Source organism: Scomber scombrus, chromosome 16, assembly GCF_963691925.1.
Source record: "Scomber scombrus chromosome 16, fScoSco1.1, whole genome shotgun sequence".
NCBI lineage: Eukaryota > Metazoa > Chordata > Actinopteri > Scombriformes > Scombridae > Scomber > Scomber scombrus.
The window spans coordinates 24,006,863-24,031,213 of record NC_084985.1 but is presented as its reverse complement, the minus strand read 5'-3'; the positions used below and the strand labels follow the sequence as shown (position 1 = coordinate 24,031,213).

Genomic DNA, 24,351 nt, shown 5'->3' with positions numbered 1-24,351 from the left:
AACATTAAGTTTTTCCTAACATGATGCTCGTAAAACCAGCCAGACAGCAGAGACACCACCGACAAGTGATTGTGGATGATACACTGTCATAGTCTTTTATTTTAACTTTTTAGTTTAGTTTTTGCTTGGATTTGATTGGCTCGCGGTCATTTGTTGGCCAGCAGGTCAAAGGCAGTCTTGATTTCCGAAGTTTCTGAAGGTCATTTGAATTGTCTCGCAGGTAATCAGATGCCTCCCCGGCCGCCCAGCGTCCAGTCAGACAGCATCATGCACTCTTCCATGAACCAGTCAGCCATGGGTCAGGACAGGGGTGAGTATGGTGTCATGTGGGGATTTTAATAATAATGCATTTTATTTATAGGAGCCTTTCAAAGCACTAAAGGAGACCTTTTTTTTATAGTCCAAGATATACTCAAGCCGCTTTTGAGGTACCTTTATACAAAGCACCTTACCTTAATTTACTCAGTGGGCGACATTGCAAGAATATGTGCCGTGTCCTCACTAACTCTGGGGTGTCATAGATTACGTTTGTATACATTCTTCCCTCCTTTAAACACTCCCCCTGGATGAATCTTTAAATAAGCTGGTAATCTTCTTGCCAGGTCAAATGAGGGTAACAGTGCAGACACACCGTGCTGCGTTTGTGAGGAAAGAGTTCACAACGTGTCATGTAGTCGTAGCAGACGTAGGATTTTAAGTGAGGTATCTCCAAACGAAGGAGCGCGTATCTAACGACGACCTAAATGTTTCGTTCTGCAGTGTACATGCGTAACCCTCAGATGCCTCCTTACGGGTCCCCTGGACAACCTGGCTCCGCCTTATCTCCACGCCAGTCTTCGGGAGGCCAGATGCATAGTGGAATGGGACCTTATCCCCAGAACAACTCTATGGGAAACTATGGGCCTCAGGGTGGCCAGTATGGCCCACAAGGTAAAACTCTCCACTAGTAAACATAATAGTAAAGGAGAGAGGAGAGTACAGTGTTGAGCGATGCATTCTCCTCCCTCTTATCATGCAGGGGTTTTTTTTAAACCCCCTAAAAATATTATGAATGAGTTTACAGTTGTCGTCTTGCAGCCATCAGAGTATTGTAGATAGCCCAGATTTGAAAATGCTTTAAAGTTTTTCTCTCACTTCATATATTTATCAAATTATATCACTACACTTTGAAGTCTCAGATGGTTTCTGTGAGCTTTGAAGAAGTTCTGCTATGAGTCATAGCAGCGAACAGCGAGGGCCAGATAAAACCCGCTTCATCAGGCTACTTGTCAGAACAGGCAGCACAGAGGTAAATTTAGAGCCGGACTACTGAAAGTCTTTATCTCGTCAGGGAGAAATGAGCAGAAGTCCATCCGCAGATTTCTCTGTTTTCGACTGAAATATATTTTTTACAAAGACGGTCGGCTGGCATCAGAGTCCATTAGATGATTGTGTGAAGTGTTGAAGCGGCCTCATGTAGCAACAGTCTTAATGTTTGTCCATCTCTGACACTTCCAGGTTACCCCAGGCAGCCCGGCTACACAGGGATGCCCAACGCCAACTACCCCAGTGGTCCTGGCATGGGCGGCTCCATGAACCCCATGCCCGGCCAGGGCAGCGGGGCTCCATATGGAAACATGCCTCCTGGCAGAATAGCCCCAGGACAGATGCCTACTCGGCCCTACGGTCCCGCGATGGCCACTAACATGGGCGCCATGCCTCCTCAGGTGGCGTCGGGGATGTGTCCCCCTCCAGGCATGAACAGGAAGGACGGCGGCCCCTCCATGCACCACGGACCTACAAACTCCATACAACACAGGTGAGCGGTTAAGGCTACCAGCTGCATCAGTGTCTCAATGAGACACAAGGGAACAGTTCACTGCTGAGGTTCAGCGCAACTCATTGTATCGAACCGAGAGAGAAATTTCTTTTCTATCTTTTAGCAGAATATATGTGTCCTTGCTTTACTGTGCGTGATGCTTCTGCGAGCATGAAAACTGATCGGTTCTTCCCACGTGCAAGCCAGTCTGCTGTGTGTTTTGGTCCCTGTGTGCTGCAGAGTAGATGGCAGTAGACCAAAACACTTATCTATGAGAGAAAAGGAAGAAATGGAGAGAATAAGAGAGCAAGAGATGGTCTCTGAGATCAGTGAATCACATCCTTCCCCAGCGAGGACGCCAGCTCAGCCTACAAAGAGGCTCTTGTGGACTTGGCAAACGCTAGAATCAAATGACGTAAATTGATGTTTCCTACAGAATAAGCTGAACCCAGTAAACACAAAGGGGAAAAAGCATAGATTTGTTACCGCATCAAACAGAAAAGCATTAAAAGGATGACAGACTCTTAAATCTTAATTTCTTGGAGTTTCTTGGTAATGAAATCCTATCAGCAAGCATTGTCTTACTTCTAAACAAGCCTTCTCTTCTTCAGGCCACCTGGCTACCCCAACATGTCCCAAGGCATGATGGGAGCAGGCTCTCCATACGGCCCTGGCATGAACAGCATGCACGGTATGATGAACCAGGGAGGTCCAGGACCATACCCAATGGGAGCCAACATGGCCAACAATACCCCTGGTGAGTAAAGTGCTACATATCGACCTGATCAGGTGGTTGTTCAATATGGGCCTGGAGGTTTAGTCCAAGAACTGGTTTTATAGACTGCTTATCTTTTATTTTACTACCCTTTTCTTGTTACCCCTGAACATCCAGGAATGGCTCCAAGTTCGGAGTTCGTCATGGAGAAAATAAACCCTGCCCCGAAGATAAACAACAAAGTGGAGGGAACCCCCAAACCAGAATCAAAAAAGGTAGAAGATATATATCCATGAACTTAAATTCTTGTTAAATATTAGACTTTTCTTTTTCAATCTCACAATTTCTTCCGGTAATCTGTCTTTAGAAGTCTAGTTCTTCCACCATCACCAATGAGAAGATCACTCGCCTGTACGAGCTCGGCCCAGAGCCAGAGAGGAAGATGTGGGTGGACCGATATCTGGCCTTTACAGAGGAGAAGGCTATGGGCATGAACAACCTGCCCGCCGTGGGACGCAAGCCTCTCGACCTATTCAGACTCTACATATCCGTCAAAGAGATCGGCGGCCTCACCCAGGTACGACTTCGATTCCACCTCAAATCGAACCGAATATCCACCGGATCAGAATGAGCGGCTCTTGTGCTTTATTATGAGTCTGTTGTGTTGCATCTTTCTGAGCCTCCCTCCTTCTTCTCATCGCCCACCAGGTGAACAAGAACAAGAAGTGGAGGGAGCTGGCCACCAACCTGAATGTGGGCACGTCGAGCAGCGCGGCCAGTTCGCTCAAGAAACAGTACATCCAGTGTTTGTACGCCTTCGAGTGCAAGATCGAGCGCGGCGAGGACCCGCCCCCGGAATTCTTCAACACAGACACCAAAAAGAACCAGCCGAAGATCCAGCCTCCAAGCCCAGGTGAGCGCTGGCGTCCTCCCACACCTCATTACCATTTATTTCCCCCTCCGAGCTACACATCGAATGTTTTCTATTGAATGAATGAATGAATGAATGAATGAAGGCTTTTTTTTCCTCCCTCGGGTGCTGTGCAATTCATCACATCTTTCCTGCTCTGTTTACCTCACATCATCTGCCCATAAACTCGCGTGTTTTATTGTATCCTATTAATTTCAATGTTAAAAGCTGATCTTAGACCATCGTTTGTCATCTCCTGTATGGGGCTGCCATCCACCATAAATCACTGCTCTTTCGGTATGGTCGTATACACCGACCGGAGGAGTTGTAAATGATGGAGCGGTAGCTGTAAGTCAAAAAGTCCACTGGATCCTCTGGATGATTCCAAGAAACGCATCTCTTGGGGGAATACTCCTGGCATTTGCAGAGGACATGACGAAAGACTTGTCCTTTCAGACCCCCCACCCCACCCCACCCTCATTGGTGTTTTTTTCTGTGAACAGAGACCAGCATGCCAAATCTTTCAATGAACTCCGGGTAAAAGTCGGTGTGTACACTGGCAGCGTGTCATACCAGAGGTTAAAGGGGGTGTGTGCAAGCGGGCGGGGAGGGGGATCCTCAGGGCCCCGCGTTGTCGCCTGGAAGCTGTTTGTTTTGGAGGGACTCCTGTTATTAGCTGCCAGGAGCAACCACACCGGGAGCGACCACGTGCTGTTCCAGTCTGGCCGAGACCCAGGCTGTCAGACACGGGGCACTGACTCAGCGCCGGGGTGTTGTTACAGGAGACATCAGGGTGCTTGTCAGCTGGCATCAGCCTTCTAGTTAGTATGAAGGAAGAGCTGGTGGTGGTGGGGATGGGGGGTGAGGAAGGGGTGGTGGTGGCGGCGGCGTGTGGCGGGAGGTGATTTGGCGATAGCGATGCCCCCGTCAGTGGCATGTCCTCGATGCCTGGTGCCTGGCCCAGGGCTACAGAGGCAAGGCAACACTCCCTGGAGATTAGTACTGAGCCAGAAATGATGAATGGGGGGAAGAGCTTGAATGCGTATGTGCGTGTGTATGTGTGTAAAAGTCACACGATTCTCACTCTCCCTCTCTCTCTCTCTCTCTCTCTCTCTCTCTCTCTCTCTCTCTCTCTCTCTCTGACTCTCTGTTTCTACCATGCTATTTTTTTCCGTTCCTCACAAGATCCTCCTCCTCCCCCCCTCCTCCCCTTTTCCTCCCTTCATCTTTAGTAGAGGGAAATCCCTGCCCAGGGGGGAGGGGGAGGGGGAGCCGGTTAATGTGTGTGTGTGTGTGTATGTGTGTATGTGTGAGAGCGAGACAGGCAAGAGGGTGATGTGAGAAAATGTGAATAAATGTGACCTGCAAGTGACCCCAGTGTTGTGTGTGTGTGTGTGTGTGTGTGTGTGTGTGCCAGTTTAATGAATGGGAACCTGTGAGTCATCAGACTGGCGTGCTAATAGTGAGAAAGTCCTGAGTTGAAGTTAAGGATGAGTGCCACTATGTCTCACACACATACACATACACACGCATACACATACACACCACAAACAATCTATCACTCACTATCACGCACACATACACTGACATAAGTCACTGTCTCTACAGGCCAGGCAGTAATCTGTCAGAGTCAGGGTTTAGATCATTGTTTCCTGGTGACTCCAAGAGCATGGCGGTGGTAAGGGAGGGTGATGGGAAGTGGAGGTGGGGGATGGGGGGTGGTGGAGTGGGGGGGTTGGCATGCTGTGATGAGCTGGAGGATTCAACATTTTTCGCTGGCTGTGCACTCAAAAGCCAGTCAGCTTGACACAAACTGTGTTGCTCTGTGCAGAGCTCAGGAATTTCTTAATGGAATTTAGGATTGCCAAAAGCAGCATGTGTTCCTGAAAGCCCCCAGCAGTGCTCAGCATATCCACAAGACTATCTCTGCCTCTATCAGCTCCCAAGTCTCGCCTTTATTCCTGGAGGAGGGAGAGGAGGAGCAGGAGCTCTTTCGAGTTCTCCGTAATCTTTGAATTTTTTTCAAACCAGAGGTTGTTGTTGTTTTGCCAGTACTCAGTATGTGTATGTCCTTGTTTTGCAGCTGGTTCAGGATCCCTCCAAGGCCCCCAGACCCCTCAGTCCACCAGTAGTTCGATGGCAGAAGGGGGAGACCTGAAGCCCCCCACGCCAGCATCCACACCGCACACACAAATGCCTCCAATGCCTGGCGTCAGGTACGAGTTAGAAGCCATAGTCTCATGTTTCTGACAGTAACAATATGAAGATTCATCACAATAAAATGAAAGTGATCCCTGTGGAAAAATTGGATCATTGCATCTGGATATAGTAATAGAGTACAACAAACATGAAAGTAGGCTTTAAGTTATGTAGTCGCAGGTCATGTTATGATATACTCACAACCAACCTACTTGTGTTAAAGAGGAGTATAATAATAATGAAGGTATGAAAACAGTTGATTAAGTGTTTGGGAATAACTGCAGTAAAAATAAAGGCTAGATTAAGTTATGAAGTACAGTAATATAAATGTCCTCCCAAAAATTAATAGTTGGGAACTAGAAAATGATTTACAGTATATGAACCAAAAATTCCACCATTTACTAACAAGCTTCCTGCTCTCTTGTAGGAGTAGCGTAAATTTGCAGGACCCCTTTGCTGATGGTGGAGACCCAGCATTTTCTAGAAGGAACGCCATGACTCCCAACTCTCAGGGCTACCAGCCTGGTATGGCTGGCCCCCCAGAGATAATGGGAAGAATGGGTCCCTATGAGTCCAACAAAGACCCCTTCGGCGGCATGAGGAAAGGTAAGTGCCAACCAACTAGATCACGTGCTGTTGGAATTCTGTTAGAGTTGAAACTAATGATATCTTTTTACTTGAAGCTGGAGAGCAGTTCATGCCGCCAGGCCCAAACAGTGGGATGGGAGAACAGTACAACAGAGGCCCACCTGGCCCCATGGGCAATATGCAGATGGGCCAGAGGCAACAGTACCCTTACGGATACGACCGCAGGTAAACACTACTTTAATCTTTATGTGTCAGCAATACCATATATTTTTGTAATTTATTATTTTTTTATCAGAGGTATTATTGAGTGCTAGACAAGTTAGCTTTAGGGGAATTGTGTGTGCCATACCAATCCTTTTGTGTATTCATTAGAACCAAATAAACTGACTAGCATTGTTTGTTTGGTTTTACAGACAGGAGCCGGGCATGGGCCCTGACGGCAGCATGGGACCAGGAGCTCCTCAGCCCAACATGATGCCTTCAGGAGCCGACACAGGGATGTACTCGCCCAGCCGCCCTCCACCACAGCAAAGGTACGCAGCATTCAAGGCTAAGATTTGTCTTAATTCTGACCAAAGAAGAAGATGGTTGGTATTTTGCCAGTGTAGTAATGTTAATGTTAGTATGTTACATTTATCAGTATTTTTATACTTAAAATACCTGTGGAATCAATTGAAAAGAAGAATGAATTAGTATAAAGTTTTCTCTTTGGCTATTGTTCTCAGGCATGAATCCTATGCCAATCAGTACCCTGGCCAGGGAGCTCCCCCTGGTGGCCCATACCCAAATCAACAACCAGGAATGTATCCACAGCAGCAACCGGTAAGAACATTTTGTTCAGTGTTTGTAGTGTTCCTATTGAAGCTTGATTCCCTGTTTTAAACATTCCCGTGATTAAAAATGTTTTTTTTACTACATATGTATTAAACATAAACTTTCCTATTCTGCTGGCATCCTTTTAATTCTTCTATATGATATGATTACATACAATACACAATTGTTAATGCTAACTGTTGTCTGTTGACAGAACTACAAGCGTCCTGTAGATGGAGGGTATGGTCCTCCCGCCAAGCGCCACGAGGGAGAAATGTACAATGTCCCGTATACTGGCCAGCAGCAGCCAGGACCCCAGCCCTCTGGGCCCCAGGGTCAACAGGACATGTATAATCAGTATAATGCATACCCTGGTGGGGAGCGCAGACCACCAGGCCCACAGAACCAGTTCCCCTTTCCCTTTGGCCGGGACCGAGGACCATCATCTGCAGGCCCCAACTCCCAGTCTCCAATGCCACCCCAAATGATGGCAAGCCCCATGCCTTCAGGTCCTGATGGCCCACAGGGCCCAATGTGGCAGGGCCGCAATGAGATGGGCTACCCCAACTATCCCAACCGTCAGGGACCTCCTGTACCTGGCCAGGGCCCTGGCTACCATGGCATGAACCGCTCTGAGGAGATGATACCATCAGACCAACGCATGAACCACGAGGGTCAATGGCCTGGCCATGTCAACCAGCGACAGCCACCTTTTGGCCCCGGTGGCTCTGGACCCCCCATGACCAGACCCCTGCCATCCACCTACCAGACTTCCCAGAACCACATTCCTCAGGTGTCAAGCCCAGCGCCAATGCCCAGGCCCATGGAAAGCAGGACATCGCCCAGCAAGTCCCCCTACATGCATCCGGGCATCAAAGTGCAGAAAGCCGGACCTCCAGTGCCAGCCTCCCACATTGGCCAGGCCCCTGTACAGCAACCCATGATCAGGCGAGATGTGGCTTTCCCTCCTGGTTCAGTAGAGGCCTCCCAACCCCACCTGAAGCCTCGCAGGCGGCTAACCATGAAAGACATAGGTACAAAACTTTCACCTCCTGGCACTCAATTCTTCCCATAAATGCATTTGGGTAATAACTAGTGGTGTAACATTGCATGTATTTGTCCTGAATCATTTAGTACAGGATGTTTAGTTGAGTGCACAACTTTCCTCAGTTTGGTAAGGTCCATGACCCAAACAATTACTGTCAGAATTGTTTAATAACCCACTTACCAATGACTTACTTACTCCGATGTGCAGAACAATAATTCTAGAGTGCGAGTTCCACCTGGAACATGTTGGCAGCACATCACTTAGCGGTAGCATGCTAATGAATTTATGCTAGCAGGCTTAGCCAAAGAAGCCTGGTTGCCCTGTAGTGTTACTTCCATCAGAATGACAAATGAGAGACCCATAACACTGATGAAATACAACAATATTAAAACATGCTCCTTTATCTCCGTAGTGAATCAATATTGCATCTCTCTATCCCCCCGCCCTTTGTGATGGTTAGCTTTTCATTCTGCCATTGAGTGAAGCCATTCAGAACAACTATAAAAACATTTAAAATTTAAAAAATTACCTTTCCTTTTTTATCTGCTGTACCTAACCATGACCCTGAAACTGAGCTTTGTACCAAACCGTGAATTTTGTTTACCATTACACCGCTAATACCGACTATTAGCAATAGGCACTGAAAAAGATTGAATTAAAAACCACGGCAAAAATGTGAGCTGTATAACCAGAACTGGAAGACATAGTGTTACAGAGGTCATAAAATGGTAATCATCACTAAAGGTATGATGAACGACCACCAGCCTGCCTGACCTGAATTTGCAATTTGATATTTGATACCCTGGCTGTTCTCCTGAGAAGCTTCTTTATAATCCTTTAACAGATGTAAGCTACTGATTTGGAATGGTGATAGAAACTGGGGCACCTCTATCTGTCTTTACAACCAAAATAACTGATTATGATCAAGTTGTCTCACATTCATTCTGCTCTTGTCTATTAACAGGCACTCCTGAGGCATGGAGAGTGATGATGTCACTAAAGTCAGGCTTACTAGCGGAAAGCACGTGGGCCCTGGACACCATTAACATTTTACTGTATGATGACAATAGCATTACTACTTTTAACTTATGCCAGGTAAGTTCCACAAAGCTACATTCGCATGAACATTCTTAACAAAATGACTTACGGTGTATGAACCATGGGATTGTTTTAGTAATTATCTTCTTCGTTTGCTCAGCTTCCTGGATTCCTGGAGTTGGTGGTGGAATACTTCAGACGCTGCCTCATCGAGATCTTTGGTATCTTAAAGGAGTATGAAGTAGGAGACCCCGGCCAGCGCACCCTCATAGACCCCAACGCTGCTGATGACTCTGATGATGATATCCCAATGCCTGAGGGGGAGGACATGGACACGGACGAAGAGGACGAGGAGGAAGAGGAGGTAGAAGAAACAAAGGCGAATTCTGACGCCTCTTCACTGGTCCAAGTGAAACAGGAGGAGGACGGCTCCCAGAAAGACAAGTCTTCAGAAGACGAGGAAGAGGAGAAGGAAAGGGAGTCTTCTGTCAAGGAACCCAATACCTCTACCTCAGGGTCCTCCCAAGACCCCAACCTCCACTCGGAAAAGCCCAGGCAGGCTAGTAAATTTGATAAACTCCCCATCAAGTTGGTGCGGAAGAAGAATCCCTTCCTGTTGAACCACTCATCCAAGCTTGGGCAGCGGCAGTGCTTTGACAGCGGCCTGATACACTGGAGCATTGGTGGTGGTGACACTACCGAACACATCCAGACCCACTTTGAGAGCCGGATGAACCTTCTCAAACAGCGGAAACGCACGCTAACATCCTCAGAGAATCGCAAGAAGGTCCAGACGCCTGAGGTGGCGACGGAAAACCCTGAGAAATCGAAGTCCCACGGGGAGAATAAGCTCCGGCAGCAGCAGCCCCAGCCATCTGAACCTCAGAAGTCTCCAGCAGAGAAGGCACCTGCTCCTCCTCCTCTTCCTATCGGCGCACCAGTCACTGCCACCATTGACGATGTACTATCTGCACGACCAGGATCAGTCACGGAGGAAGTTGTTCGTGGAGGTGCAGAGGAGCAGAAAGAAAACGGCAAGTACTTGTTCAGCATCAACCCTGACCTGCAGAGCCGCCGTAACATCAAGATCTTAGAGGACGAGCCTCACAGCAAGGACGAAACGCCACTCAGTACTCTGTCGGACTGGCAGGACTCACTAGCCCGGCGCTGCATCTGCATTTCCAACATAGTGCGCAGCCTCTCCTTCATCCCTGGGAACGACCAGGAGATGTCGAAACACCCGGGCCTCCTCCTGCTTCTGGGCCGCCTGGTGCTGCTCCACCACAGGCACCCCGAACGCAAACAGGCGCCGGTCACTTACGAGAAGGAGGAAGAGGAAGATGAAGGCGTGAGCTGCGAGAGAGACGAGTGGTGGTGGGACTGCCTCGAGGTGTTACGGGAGAACTGCCTGGTCACTCTGGCAAACATCTCAGGCCAGCTGGACCTTTCTATCTATCCAGAGAGTATATGCCTGCCACTGCTTGATGGCCTGCTCCACTGGGCTGTCTGCCCCTCAGCAGAGGCCTTGGACCCCTTCCCCACGCTGGGGCCCCACGGCTCACTTTCCCCCCAGAGACTGGTCCTTGAGACCCTCAGCAAGCTCAGCATCCAGGACAACAACGTCGACCTCATTCTGGCAACGCCACCGTTCAGCCGTTTGGAGAAGCTCTATGGCTCACTGGTGCGTCTGGTCGGCGAGCGCAAGGTGGCCGTCTGCCGGGAAATGGCAGTCGTCCTGTTGGCTAACTTGGCCCACGGCGACAACCTCGCAGCACGGGCTATCGCTGTGCAGAAAGGCAGCGTGGGTAACCTGCTAGGCTTCCTCGAGGACAGTCTAGCGGCCACGCAGTACCAGCAGAGCCAGAGCTCCCTGTTACAAATGCAGGGCGGACCCCAGTTTGAGCCCACCAGTGTGGACATGATGCGGCGGGCGGCCCGGGCCCTGCACGCGCTGGCTAAGGTGGAGGAAAACCACTCGGAGTTCACTTTGTATGAGTCGCGGCTACTGGACATCTCAGTGTCCCCACTTATGAACTCTATGGTGTCCCAAGTGATCTGTGACGTACTGTTTCTGATTGGCCAGTCATGACAGCCGTGGGGAGGTTTCAGCTCTGCCTCTTTCCGTTCCCCCTCCTCCCCCCCTTTTTTTTGTGTGTCTGTTGCGTGTGAGTGAAAAGAGCAAAACTGACTGTCCTTCTTTTTTTTTCTTTTTTTTTTCTTTTTTTAATTTATGCAAAATCACCTCGGATTCCACTGTCTTTTTACCCCCCTGCTTCTCACTAAAGGAAGGAATATCATGAAGTAGCTGTGGATTTTAAACTTCTGAAAATGGAAAGATTACTGGCGAAGAAGAGCAGATTGGGACCCAGGCATAGGACAGAGTGTGCTGCCCTGCAGAAAAAGGACTTGTTTTTTTTAATGAAAAACAAAAATCTCCAGAAAAAAGAAAAAAACTGTAACCAAAGTTGCTGTCTCGTTTACAGTGAGTTTGGGGGATACATGTGCTTGGGGGATACACGTGCTCGCTTTCTCCCTCGGGGGGGAGGGAGGGGGGTCGGCAGGGAGAAGAGGGCACGGACTAAACAATATTATGGTTCATGTTTGGAGGCTACATAGACTCACAGACTGTGGTGTGGTATAATTGCTGTAACTTTGGATGCTATATACTCAGCCCCACAGGAACCACATTATTGGCTGTGAACAGACATCTGTCATGGGAGGCCTGTGCAGTAGATTGTAGGACTTTTTTCTGTACTGTACACCTTAAAAACTGTAAACATACTGTAATAATACTGTTTCACACTGAGATACGCTGGCTTGGCAGCAAACTGTAGTTTTTAAAAACAGTTTTAGTTAATGTCGAGAGAGAAAACGGCTTTCCCCCCAAAGTATGGTGAACCTACAACACCCCGACCTCTTCTCTTTGTCCCTTGATTGTATGACTTGACCCTTATATTAAAAAGTCACCTCTTTAGGACTGGTCCTCAACTCTAGATGCAGTCCAAGCTGCAGTGTATATATGATGTTGTACATTACACTTCTCTCTCTTTCTCAAATTCTGTTGCTCTTCACCATCTTTTTAATCTTTGACGATTACAAGTTCGACGCATCAAGTACGCCATGTGATTACTTGACGCCCCTCCCCACACACACACACACCCCACCCCACCCTCGCCACCCTCTCAGTTACCTTCAGCAGCCTCGCCCTGCTCGTACCTTTGCTCCAGGGGAGGAGGAGGAGTAGGAGGGAGGGGGAGGGGTGTTTAGCTGCTGTCCAACGCCACCCCCCCCACCCTCAACAAACACGACTTCAAAGTTTCAGTTCGTCTCCGGTCCGGGTGTAGAGAATATAACAAAATCATGTCTGCGGTTCCATTTGAGCTCCTTCATAAATGACAAACTAGACCTTGATGAAGAAACCATTTAATTTTTTGTTTATTTTGTTTTGTTTTTGTTTTTTTTGTTTTTTTTTTCCAGTGATGCGGATTCTGCATATTTGTATTTCAGATGATGTAGCTAAAAACTTGATGTAAATTCCTCTTTTTTCCTTTTTTTGGCTTAATGAATATCATTTATTCAGTATGAAATCTTTATACTATATGTTCCACGTGTTAAGAATAAATGTACATTAAATCTTCGTAAGACGTTTGCTGTGGATTTATTCATATTCTCTTCATTTGAGTCGAGGCAGCAGTAAATAAAGCCTTGAATTTTTCATTTTGGCTCGCATAGAGACAATTTGATACATGTAAAGCAGCGTACAGTGTGTTCTGCTGACTGTTAGGATATTTAGACACAGATGAAGATGCAACACACACACACACAGGACGTAGAATATGCTGCTTATGAAATGCACAGCCATGTTTTCCATCTGTGCATTGATTGACATCTCACCCCCATGTTGCATGGCTGTCCTTGTCCCTGAATCACACATGATGATATTTACATATATATCTACATTAGTGTGTGCGTACTGGTGGTGGTGGTGGGGAGGAGTAGTGTGTGTGTGTGTGTGTGTGTGTGTGGAGGGGGGGCTGCTTGGTACATACAGATAAGCTTACAGTTCTCATTTACAAAAGGGTACAAAGGGTATGTGGTCTCTGAATTTCATTTATGATATTTCGACAGGAGCAGCTCTCACTTTTAAGAGAATTCAATGGGTGAGTTATGTGGGCTGCAAGACTTGTTCCAGATAAACCCTTCTGTTAATACCCAATACCAAAGCTGCCACTCAGAAGTTAAACTGATCCATGTTTAATTCCTAGAATGCCAAAATTACAAGAAAGTCCTCGAATTTTCCATTGCAGCCCCTCAATGGAACGCAAAATAGCATCTATAAAAACAAAACAGTGTCGGCATGAGCTAAAAGTGGCAACAGCTCCATTTTCAAAGCTGCTGCCACCTCTTGATGTCTTTTTTTTCTCCTTCTTTTTGTGGTTAAGCTATGTTTACTCAGGAAGTCTCATTGAGATCAAGATCTTTTTCACAAGAGAGACATGAAAACACAGTAATCCAAAGTAAAGTCCTAACTTCCTTTTCATAACACAGACTGTTTTGACTTTTTTTCTGGCTTGGTTTGAAATACAGTAAAGATACACGGATCTCCTGGAATGAAACCCCCAGTGCACTGTGAGCCTTTTTTTTTTCACCCCACTCTCGGAGCTTATTCATGGTCTTTGATAGTATTAAAAATAAAAAAATATACATTTATAGAGCAGCTTTCATACAGGAAATGCAGCTCAAAGTGCTTTAAAGGGGTCACACTACAGGTTTAGTGCTGCAATTCCATAAAGTTAGCTGGCAAGTAAAGAGTAAAGAAAGCAGCTGAAGTTGGGATATCGTGACTTTTAATCATGCTACTCGATATAACCTTTTATGAGACCCTCCCTACCACCTTAATACTCTGTCAAACCACCGTCAGTTGTTGCACAGGCTATTTAATATAAGATATCCATGATGACACCATAAGGGTTATTTTTCAGTCAGAGCCACAGATGACATCATACAGCTGATTTCACAGGATGAGCAGTACTATTTATGAAAAGTGAACTGAACTTCACAGGTAAAACTTTAATTAGGAGAAAATGCAAAATTAGAATGGAAAAAAGTGAATATTTTACATATATACGCTAAAGTAATGATGACAAATTATAAAATCAACATTTAAACATTGTGTTCTCATGGATTCAGGTGTCTTGTACTATGTCATAGCCACAAAATATAGACTTTCACTCTCTTTTGACTCAGTTTCCATCTGTCACTCCTGTTATAAGCTTCATATTCAACAGTAATGGATGGTGGTGTTTTCATTGTCTGTCCCATTGCGCTCTCTAGAGGTCATCTGCTGGTAATGACCCACAACACTGGGACATTATTGAGGAAACAGCTGCAATTAATCAACCTGCACAGCCATAGTGCTGTATTTGAAAAATGAATATGGGCAAAATGCTTATATTGCAAACAGTGAATTATTTGATGACATAGGAAGGCGAACGCTTTAGAAAATCAGGGTAAATGTGATTGTTAGAAAGAATTATTGTTGTTGTTTATATCCCACATGTAGCTAATGGGACTAAAACTGTAGAGAAAGTGTAGTTTCAAGCAAGTCTTGTGCTAATTGTAGAGCATAATGATGTTTGAATTGGTCAGTGTTGAGAAACGTAAGAAGCGGCAAAGACAAATGTGTTCCTGCTGCTTATGAATATTTTAATCTACATTGTCAGCACGCTGTGAAACACACTACAGCCCATCTGCAGCTGCATCTGAGAATAATCATTGGAAACTACCTGCCACATCTGTCCGGTACTCCAGATCCATACAAAGTATGCTCCAGAGAAGCAGGACAGGGACTATACACAACCAAACGTTGACCTCAACCTCATCACTATCTCAGTGGACTCATGCTGATGACATTTTAAATCAGAGTCTCAGGTGCCATTAAGACAACTCATCTCCACCTGCACTGATGAACACATGATTCTGCTTTCAATTTCACTCACGGCGGCACCTGCAGCCAGCAGAGGCCAGCAGACATCTGTCATGGATTTCGGAAGAGCCGTGACTAACAATCATGACGGCGAGAGGTAAGCGCACGCTGCCAAAAGATTTTTCACATCTCTAAATAGATTCTCAAGCCGTCATAATCACATCAACAAAGCACCTAACAAATCTTCCCATCCCTTCACCTCCCCACTACCCCAAACCTCCCAATGTAGATTTGCCTCCAACATGCTGGCAGCACTGACAGAATTGACAGATGGGTGTTGTGTAAGTGATTCACTGGAACACTGTCAATATCCATATGCTCAAATATTGATTGCAGCTGGAGTCATTGTTATCAGTAATGGTGATGATTTGCCTTGATGGCTGCTGAATGAGTCCTGCATCACTGGATACCGTATATGAAGAAATAAATGCTCACATACAGCACACAGAATAGCCCATTAGATTAAAGTTGCGATGTTTCTTCTGTCGTATTTCAGATTAGGTTGTTTTTTCAGCAATTCAATGCTTCAGTGTAGATTTAAACCTCACCACAGCACCAAGACTACACTCATGAAAATAAGTCATCTGAGCTGTGATACATCAAAAATGTTGTTTTTTGTTATTACTAGGGCTTGTTACATTTCTTTTTACACCAGAACCAATCGAAGTTCCCTTAAAGTGATACCGATACCAGTTGAGTACCACATTTGATACCCATCATCAAATTCACCACGACTTAACCACCACCGATGGGTTGTAGCTGCTGTGGCAGTGGGCCAATCACATGTTGCATTAAATCAAAGAACACTTGCGTTGATTGGTTGTGAGCAAGTCCATACAAATAGTCATATTTTCTAGCTCTGGGTGGAATAAGGATCGATTGCAGCAGGTATCACTTCACGGGGGACGTTTCGATACTACTTGGTATCGATTTATTTCGGTTGATACCTTAAAGGTATTCAGTACCGATACCCAGCCCTAGTTATTACTCAATCTAATGGCAGCATTTGCCATGGTTGACCATACGATACTGCTCAATGGACTGGAAAAGTAAGTGGGACTCTCTGGCACTGTGCTAAATTGGGTCAAATCATATGTACAGGATAGGGACTACTTTATATCTATTCTATCATATTCTATGAATCTGAGTGAACAAAATCACGTGTGGAGTTCCTCAAGGTTCAATATCTACATGCCACCCCTCCCCCGCTCAGATTATGGAACATTATAACATCTCCTAACATACTTATGCAGATGACACAGAACTATATAATAGTGTTACCACATGACTACAGTCCTTTACATCTGCTGAATAAATGCATGGAATACATTTATGAGTGGAAGTGCAAGAATTTTCTTTAACTGAGCTCAGAAAAAACTGAGACAATTGTTTATGGCCCCAAAGAAGAAAGATTAAAAGTCAGTGCTCGCTTTTACACCATGACACTAAAACCTACAAATAAAGCCATAAATCTTGGTGTAGTTATGGACTCAGACCTAAATTTTAACATCCACATAAAGACAATTACATCATCAGTCTACTGCCACCTTAAAAACACAGCAAGAACTACACGATTTTGATCTAAACAAGATACAGAAATACTAGTTCAAGCATTTAATGTCAGCAGGTTAGATTATTGGTGTCTTCACAAATCTTGGCAAAAAAATCAATCGCAAAGCTGCAGTTCATTCAGAATGCTGCTGCCAAATTCCTCAATGACACCAAGAAAATAGAGCACATTATACCAGTCTTTAAATCACTGCACTGGCTTCCTGTGTGTCAAAGGATAGATTTTAAATCCCTATTACTAGTCTATAAAGCACTAAAATACTCTCGGGGCCCAAATGCATTTTTTATTTGTACATTACAAAAAACCCCAGATCCCTCTGGTCATTTGGGACAGGTTGACTCAGTCTTCCCAGGATCAAAACAAAGCAAGGTGAATCAGCTTTTAGTTTCTATGCTCCCCACCTGTGGAAGAAGCTTCTTCCTCATTTAAATCAAGGCATTATTGTTTACTGCAGCTTTCTACTTCTATTTATTTGCTTGTTTTAGTTTTTATTGTCTTTTAAATGCAGTTTTATTGTCTATATGTCATCTTAATGTGTTCTTAATGTATTGCTTTCTATGTATTTCTCTGCCTTTATAAAGCACTTTGATTTGCTTTTCTGAATGGTGCTATATAAATAAAATTGCCTCGCCTTTTGTGTATCAATTCACTGAACACATGGGTATACTCATATGTTACACCTTTATTTATATTGACTTAATATGTAGCCAATGAATGTGCTTCATCTTGTATGTCAGCTTCTTACCTTTTTCTCTTCTGAAACCATGGCGCCCTCATCTGGTCAAAACAGCACAGTGAAGTGACAAAACATAAAGTATAAAGTCAAGTATATGGGTCAAGTTAAGTCATTTCTTATTTATACAGTACACAGAGACACAAACACAAACCCTGAACCAATCACTGTTTTGACATACAAGGACACACTCATCTTATTATAATATAAGCATTATTCAAATGGAAGTGTGGACATGAATGATCTTGTGAAATATATTATACTTAACTGAAGACAAAATGTAATGTCAGTGTCCAGCCTTGAGTAGAACATATTGTTTTTAAATTGGCAGTGTAAGTTGAGAGAATTATGTGTTAAAACAATTATAATAAAACAGCATGAGGCCAAACAATATGCAAAAACATAAAAATAGCTCCCTATACACACAACTCAAAAGCTAGGCCTATACCATTGACTGCAAACATTTCATTATATAGTGTATAGTATAAATAATATATTGCACATTTAGATGACAATAAAACAGTTTTAACATGTAATTGTGCTCTAACCCAACATGATCTTTGAAAGCACATCAGATGCTGCAGGAAAAGGTTCCCTGAGAATTCATTTGATTGGTCTTTAGAGACTTTGGACTTTCCATGAGCTGCACATGTGACAGTTTGGAGACAATGGCAAATCGTAAAGCCAATCAACCATTCAAATCCAAATCACTCTTTCACTTGCTCACTCGCACATGCATGTGCGTCAGTAAAAGCCATGGAAACGGAACACTGACGTGTGACCGAGGTCATGTGAGATCTGCAGACCTCTCCACTTTCTCATTTGTCGTGACACGAGTCGACCTGTTGCAAAACCTCAACGCTGGAAAGATGAAATTGGAGATCTGGAAAATAAACCTTGTTGGAGAACTAAACCAACATGCAGCAAGATGCCTGTTAACAAACCACCAATCACAGAGCAGCTGCTGACTGCAAGCACAAGTTGGACAATCATCATGCAGCTGGGAGAACTAAATGAATGTTTCCTCCACCCATTATTAAACAAACCAGGCCACGTTCCCTCTGTGTGGACAGCTGAGTTTATTTCAGGTCTAATTTATCCAGTGTGTGAACTCATTTTCAGACTTTCCTAAAAACACATCAGATTCATATTCATGTTTTTATGAGCTTCAGTGAAGGAGTGTCTGACTGTTATTGGACATAGAACAATAATTGAGTTCAATCATTCATTTAGTGTCATTTAGCATTTGATTTTCATAACACTGATATGTAGTTTCCTTCAGAGTGAAAACAGTGGTGGTTTGGTGTCTTGACATGCAACTATGCATGTGACTTATTTATGTAGCTTATTGCAAACCATGGAGGTGATGGAGACTGACATCACCAGGCGAACACAGTTCACACAGTGTCATGAAAAATGATTCAATAAATGAGAAGTGATTTCTGCATCTCAATGAAATTAAATGACTGGAGTCAATTAGTCACTATTCAATGCAGTATAATTATACAGTTTCATTATATTTATAATAGTTTAAGTGCTACAATGGGCTGCATATTCCAACATCACCACATACATGTACATTTTGTTAATTATACAATTACATTTGTGTTATATTAGTGTGAAATTGTCTTGTGCACACTTAAGCACCAAACTTGCTTCCAGATCCCAAGCCATTGCATGAAGGATGAGTAATGTCCCAAACCAACCAGATGTGCCTCCTGCGTGGTGGTTTATTTGGGAAGCTCCTTACAAAGACATTTGCTTGCTTCAATGTTCAGTAATCAAGAGTTTTTCCTCTAAAATAAGTAAAATGAAACATTCAAATGATTTGACATTGTAGCTAAACTTAAACAGCTGTCTTACATGTTCACCTATCAAAAGTCTTTACAATTTTTCCCTTTTACACCACATTCAGAGTCCCAGTTCTTCCATTTTAGAGTTGTCAACAACTTCTGACCCAACAGTAATCTGTTAGAACTAAATCTTGCTATGGATTCAGATTTGACCTCTGTACTTCTATTACAAGGAGTCAGTACAGTCTTTGATGCTATACTCTTACAATATGTCTAGTGTATTTATCTGAAATAACACTAATACATTTACAGATGGCAAATATGGAGTACCTCAAGGTGTATCACTGAAGGGAAGTCATTGTTTAATGATGGTTTCTATATGGGGCACCAAGTATATTCCAACAGTCATTTGAACTTCTTGCAAATTCCAGTGTGGACTTGTCCAGTGTTTAAAATGTGTACATGAACACAGGGATGATACTTTAGGTTATTGTACACCTAAATTACTGCAGAATACAGATGTACCTTCAAGATAGTTTGATTGCTGGTTGGCCTTTGAATTTAGAGTTAAAATTTTTTTTTTTTTTTTAAATGAAAGCAACAGCAGTATTTCCCTAGTTACTTGATGCAGGTCTTGCTACAACAGCTTTAAACTTTAAATATTGACACCAATAGTGTTACTGTTGTGATAAGCAGTTCACAGGTCAAGTTTTAATGCTTCAAGTATTAGTTTTATGTAATCAGTATTACCAAATGCTTTCCAAGTAGATGTTTAAAGCTTAAGAAACCTCTATTTGCAGTGATGCAGGACATTCAAGACTGCCTCTGTTTTAAGTGAATTATGCAACACATCTTTTACACACTAGGTGGCAACAAGTCCACATATGTGCAGCCAAGCCATTTCAGTACCACAAAAGGTAAGGGAACAATACTTTATTTAAAGATAATACATTTATTTCAAAACACTTCATGAAATGAGCCTCTCTGCACCTATAAGAAAGAGACGACAGATTAGAAACCAGGCTTGTTCATATAGACTGCTGAGTGAAATCTAGTCTGATACTCACCTGCATGTTGTGGCCTGACCCTCAGCCATTTGCTTGGCTTATGAGCACTCTGGACCGGCGGCTTATAAGATACCGTCTGCTGTGTGGGAGCCATGTAGGTCTGCTGTGGCAGAGCCGCGTAGGTCTGCTGGGGCCGTGCCGCGTAGGTCTGCTGGGGCCGTGCCGCGTAGGTCTGCTGGGGCCGTGCTGCGTAGGTCTGCTGTGTGGGAGCCATGTAGGTCTGCTGTGTGGGAGCCATGTAGGTCTTCTGTGTGGGAGCCATGTAGGTCTGCTGTGGCTTCCAGGTGTTCTGCGCCTTCTGGTCAGTGTCTCCCAGCCGTCTGATAGCGAAGCCACCAAAGCGTTCAGGGATGTTGTGGGTTTTGGTCGGGGCGAAGCGCTGACCAGAGGTTCCTGCTCTGCTGTTCGGAGACCCCTTCCGTTGGTAGATTGAAAGAGATGGGTTTCCAGCCCCAGACTGGCTAGGACTGTATCTGGGTCCCTCATTTGAAGTTGAGAAATTGAAAGGCTTTTTGGGTGCTTTAGCGCTGCGAAGTGAAGACACTCTCCTAGCAGGGGCACTGGCTGATGTTTGCATCTTAACAATTTTGCGCTGTTGGTCAGGTGCTCTTGGGCTGAAGTCTTTTGGAGCTTGCTTTTGCCAATAGTAGGCTGGTGCATTAGCAGTACTGGAAGGTTTCTGTGCTGCCATCTGGCTGGAGGCTGGTTTGAAGGAGAAGCTTTCCCTAGGACTCTTAACAGATGCAGAACTGCTGGACAGATACTGGCTAGTACGCTGTGTACCTTGCTGAACTGGCCAAGTCCTGCTGTTGATAGGGCTGTTCTGCTTTTTATGACTTGAATTCAGAGTAGTTCCACTTACAATATATGTAGAAAGGCCAAACTCCCTTTTTGGCACCTTTTGAGCATTTAATTGAGCCAAGCTTGACGTTTTCCAGTTGGGATTTGACAACAAGCTGCTCTTACCTGCCTTGACTGAAAAGTAGCTGTTCTGAGCTGGCTGTGAAACACCTTGTGTGTAATCTCGACTAGAAGGTCCCTGGCTGTAACCTGCCTGCATGTTGAAGCTACTGCTCTGGGCTGAGTCTGGATCAGTGGAGGCTTGTCTGAATTGATTCTGGAGATAGCTGCCACCTAGTCTTAGTCCACTATCCTGTTGGGGGAAGCCAACATATGCGTTGCCGTTTTGTCTCTTGGAACTCTGAGCTGCAAGAGAAACAGAGTATGAATCTACAACTAGCAGACCACCACAACACTAAACCAAACATGACATAGTTGAGTTCTGCTCACCTTGTGAAGCCCATAAACAGCGTACATGCTCTGCTTGAACTAAGCAAATAAGAAAAATCCTGCATAGGAGATAAAACATCAAGGTCAAAATAAAAAAAAAAAAAAAAATTAAAAATGGGACAACTAACAGCAACACATGCTTAAAATAGCTCCAACGACTTACCCCAAATGAATTCCACAAGCCATTTATTTATGCCAAAGCGTGCAGCCCAGTGAAAGCAACAGTAGCTCAAAAAAAATAAAAAATCCCTTGAAGCTACTTGCTCTGCCTGTGTGCTCTAGACAGGTAGCATTTATTGCAGCCTGCAACCAATCACGGCTTAATGAGCTGATTGTCTACAGGTGTTTGTTGCTGCCGTGGCGTCAGGGTGGAAACAGATCTGCCAATTGTCACCTTTTCACCTTTCACCTCTTCTCATAGCTCTCTCCTGCTTTTTATTTGCCAAAAAGGAAAGGGAGGAAAAGCTTTAAAGAGCATTTTCCACACACAGAATAACAGTTAATAGCTGTTACTTGCTGTATTTCACTAAGATTTCTCCTCTCTGCATCAGGCCTGACCCTGAGAAAGATCATGTTAAGTCATGATGGCCTTGTTAACATTATTAATGATGCCTCTTGCACCATCTGACACCGAATAGACCCAGGCGGCGCTCTGCAGTAATGATGCAGTCGACCCTAACTGTGACAAACAACACATCCAGATCAGCACATTCTAACCCTGTGTTTGCTGAATATGAATCACAGACTGTAATCCTCATACCACAACGTCCACATCATGCATCACCTCTTCATTTTGGATTCTGTTTCTCTGTTTGTAACGATGAGCGAAATGCATGATGTCATATTTTGCATGCGAGTGTGATATTGTCAGCTTCTTGCGTCTATTTGATTTGTGAGCATGGGGGGGCGCTCGGCGTGAAAATGACCCTTTGCTGTATTAGTGTAGGTGACACACACACACATACACACACTAGGCCACGTACAGGACACACTCCCTGGTAATCTGGCAGGTGTGAATCTTCATCCCGGGCTGTGCTTGGTCAATAGTGTTCATTAATGACAATCTCCTGCTGCCAGGAGAAGCATGATGCAAGCGCTGGAGTCTCTCTGTCCGGCTCTAAAACAGCTTCTGGACGACAAGTGAATCTGTCATTTTGTCCTACTTTCCGAGGGCACATGCCTGCACCTCTTAACCTCAGATTTATTCAATTTTTACAATCTTATTTTTCTTTTCTTTAGCAGCTCAAGCGTAAGGAGCGAGCGGCAATAGCAAATTTCCTCCCTCTCTCCGCCGCAGGAACGAGTGACACCTCGCATGCGATGACCAGATGAGTGTGGTGGCTTAGATCAAAGACACAATTTCCTGTCAGAGGAAATAGCGCAGGAGGATTCTTTTTTTTTTTTTGGGTTCAGTTTCCTCTTTTCTGAATTCTTTCCATTACGCCTATCAACATTCATATGAGCAGGGTGGAAGTGAGTGAAAGTCCTCTGTTGGAATCAGCAGACGCAGGCCTGACTTGATGAGACAGGCATTATCAGAGGCAGGGTTTCAAAAACATACACAAAACATGAAAGGGTGACATAAATCAAACTGTAAATGAGATCTATTCATCAAACTAGGTGACTCTTTTCTCCTTGTGGATGAGCTCTCTCATTGGAATTTCAGAAAATGCACACATGGTTTCTCGTGCATGCATTTTCTGCTGTGATGTTAGATTTCCACAGAGGAAAATGCTCTTTGATCTGCCACAGACCTCCTGATCTGCGGACAAATGGATGACACGCTCATTTGTGTGAGCCTTTCTCCTGTAAAGGTTATGCTATGTTAGGTCATGCTAAGCTAGAAACAGGCCCACGAAATGGAGAGTGCGGTGGAGGAGAAGGCAAACGCTGCATCATCATGTAATTTATGTGCAGAGCAATGCAGGACGTGGGCATATTTGTGAGAAGGGTCAAGTGACACAGCTGGATGAATTCTTTACTTTACTATCATTTAAAATATATTTCTAGCATAGTTCTATATTTTAGTCTTATTGTCAATAAATCTCACAGAAAGACCATAACCATCAAAGTATTATTCTGCTTTTCATACTTTCTGACTTCGCTTCCCTGTCTGTGGCACTCATGCATAAAGCCATTTATCCCTACTGGAGGTGAATGGTTGAAAACTGGTTACAAATATATTGTTTCACTCTTAAAACATGTTGACACTCTGAAATACCCTGCTCTGAATAATTATTGGTCTGGCACTCATTCTACACACATTTAACTGAAGGAACAAAAAATAAAAATAAAAATTTGGAAGACAGTCATTTCTTAAAACATGGACAGTGTTTCTCAAACAGGAGTATACTGTACAGTGACTTTGTTAGGGACTATTTTCAGTTGTGTATTAATACGCATTCAGCACTAAAGTAGGGAGTATTTCTGGCAGCAGTATATCGTATCGCAGTAATCACGTATATGTGATTGAGTCAAAATAAACTAGTGTGTGTGAGATCATGGTAATAAAGTCACTGTGTGCTCAGTGATGTATTTTGGGCCGATTCGGAGCTCTATGACACAGAGAAATTACATATATCAGGCTTTAGATACACAGATAATACTTGTTCAGATCAAGTCATTGATGGTTTTGTTAAGATTTGTTGCTAATACAAATAATTTGATTAATGTTTGCCATATAATTTAAGTTTAACTGAGATTTACTTATAAAACACATGTTTGTCAGACTTGGATTATATGTTAATGTTTGGAATGAACTACATGATATCTGATATGTGAATAAATAAATCATTTAAACATC

General features: G+C 44.2%; 1 protein-coding gene across 1 annotated transcript in view; it reads left to right on the top strand.

The window, feature by feature from the left end:
- The window catches only part of arid1ab (AT-rich interactive domain 1Ab), a 54,497-nt gene extending 41,760 nt beyond the window's left edge, over positions 1-12,737 (top strand). Inside the window, exons 6-20 of the mRNA XM_062435527.1 lie at positions 221-310; positions 760-930; positions 1,498-1,798; positions 2,410-2,555; positions 2,691-2,788; positions 2,881-3,090; positions 3,222-3,426; positions 5,507-5,639; positions 6,050-6,228; positions 6,306-6,435; positions 6,624-6,743; positions 6,936-7,032; positions 7,238-8,057; positions 9,036-9,166; positions 9,270-12,737. Of these exons, the coding sequence (XP_062291511.1) occupies positions 221-310; positions 760-930; positions 1,498-1,798; positions 2,410-2,555; positions 2,691-2,788; positions 2,881-3,090; positions 3,222-3,426; positions 5,507-5,639; positions 6,050-6,228; positions 6,306-6,435; positions 6,624-6,743; positions 6,936-7,032; positions 7,238-8,057; positions 9,036-9,166; positions 9,270-11,198 (4,760 nt within the window). The 3' untranslated portion in view covers positions 11,199-12,737. The remainder of the gene's footprint in view (positions 1-220; positions 311-759; positions 931-1,497; positions 1,799-2,409; positions 2,556-2,690; positions 2,789-2,880; positions 3,091-3,221; positions 3,427-5,506; positions 5,640-6,049; positions 6,229-6,305; positions 6,436-6,623; positions 6,744-6,935; positions 7,033-7,237; positions 8,058-9,035; positions 9,167-9,269) is intronic.
- Positions 12,738-24,351: the final 11,614 nt, after the last annotated feature.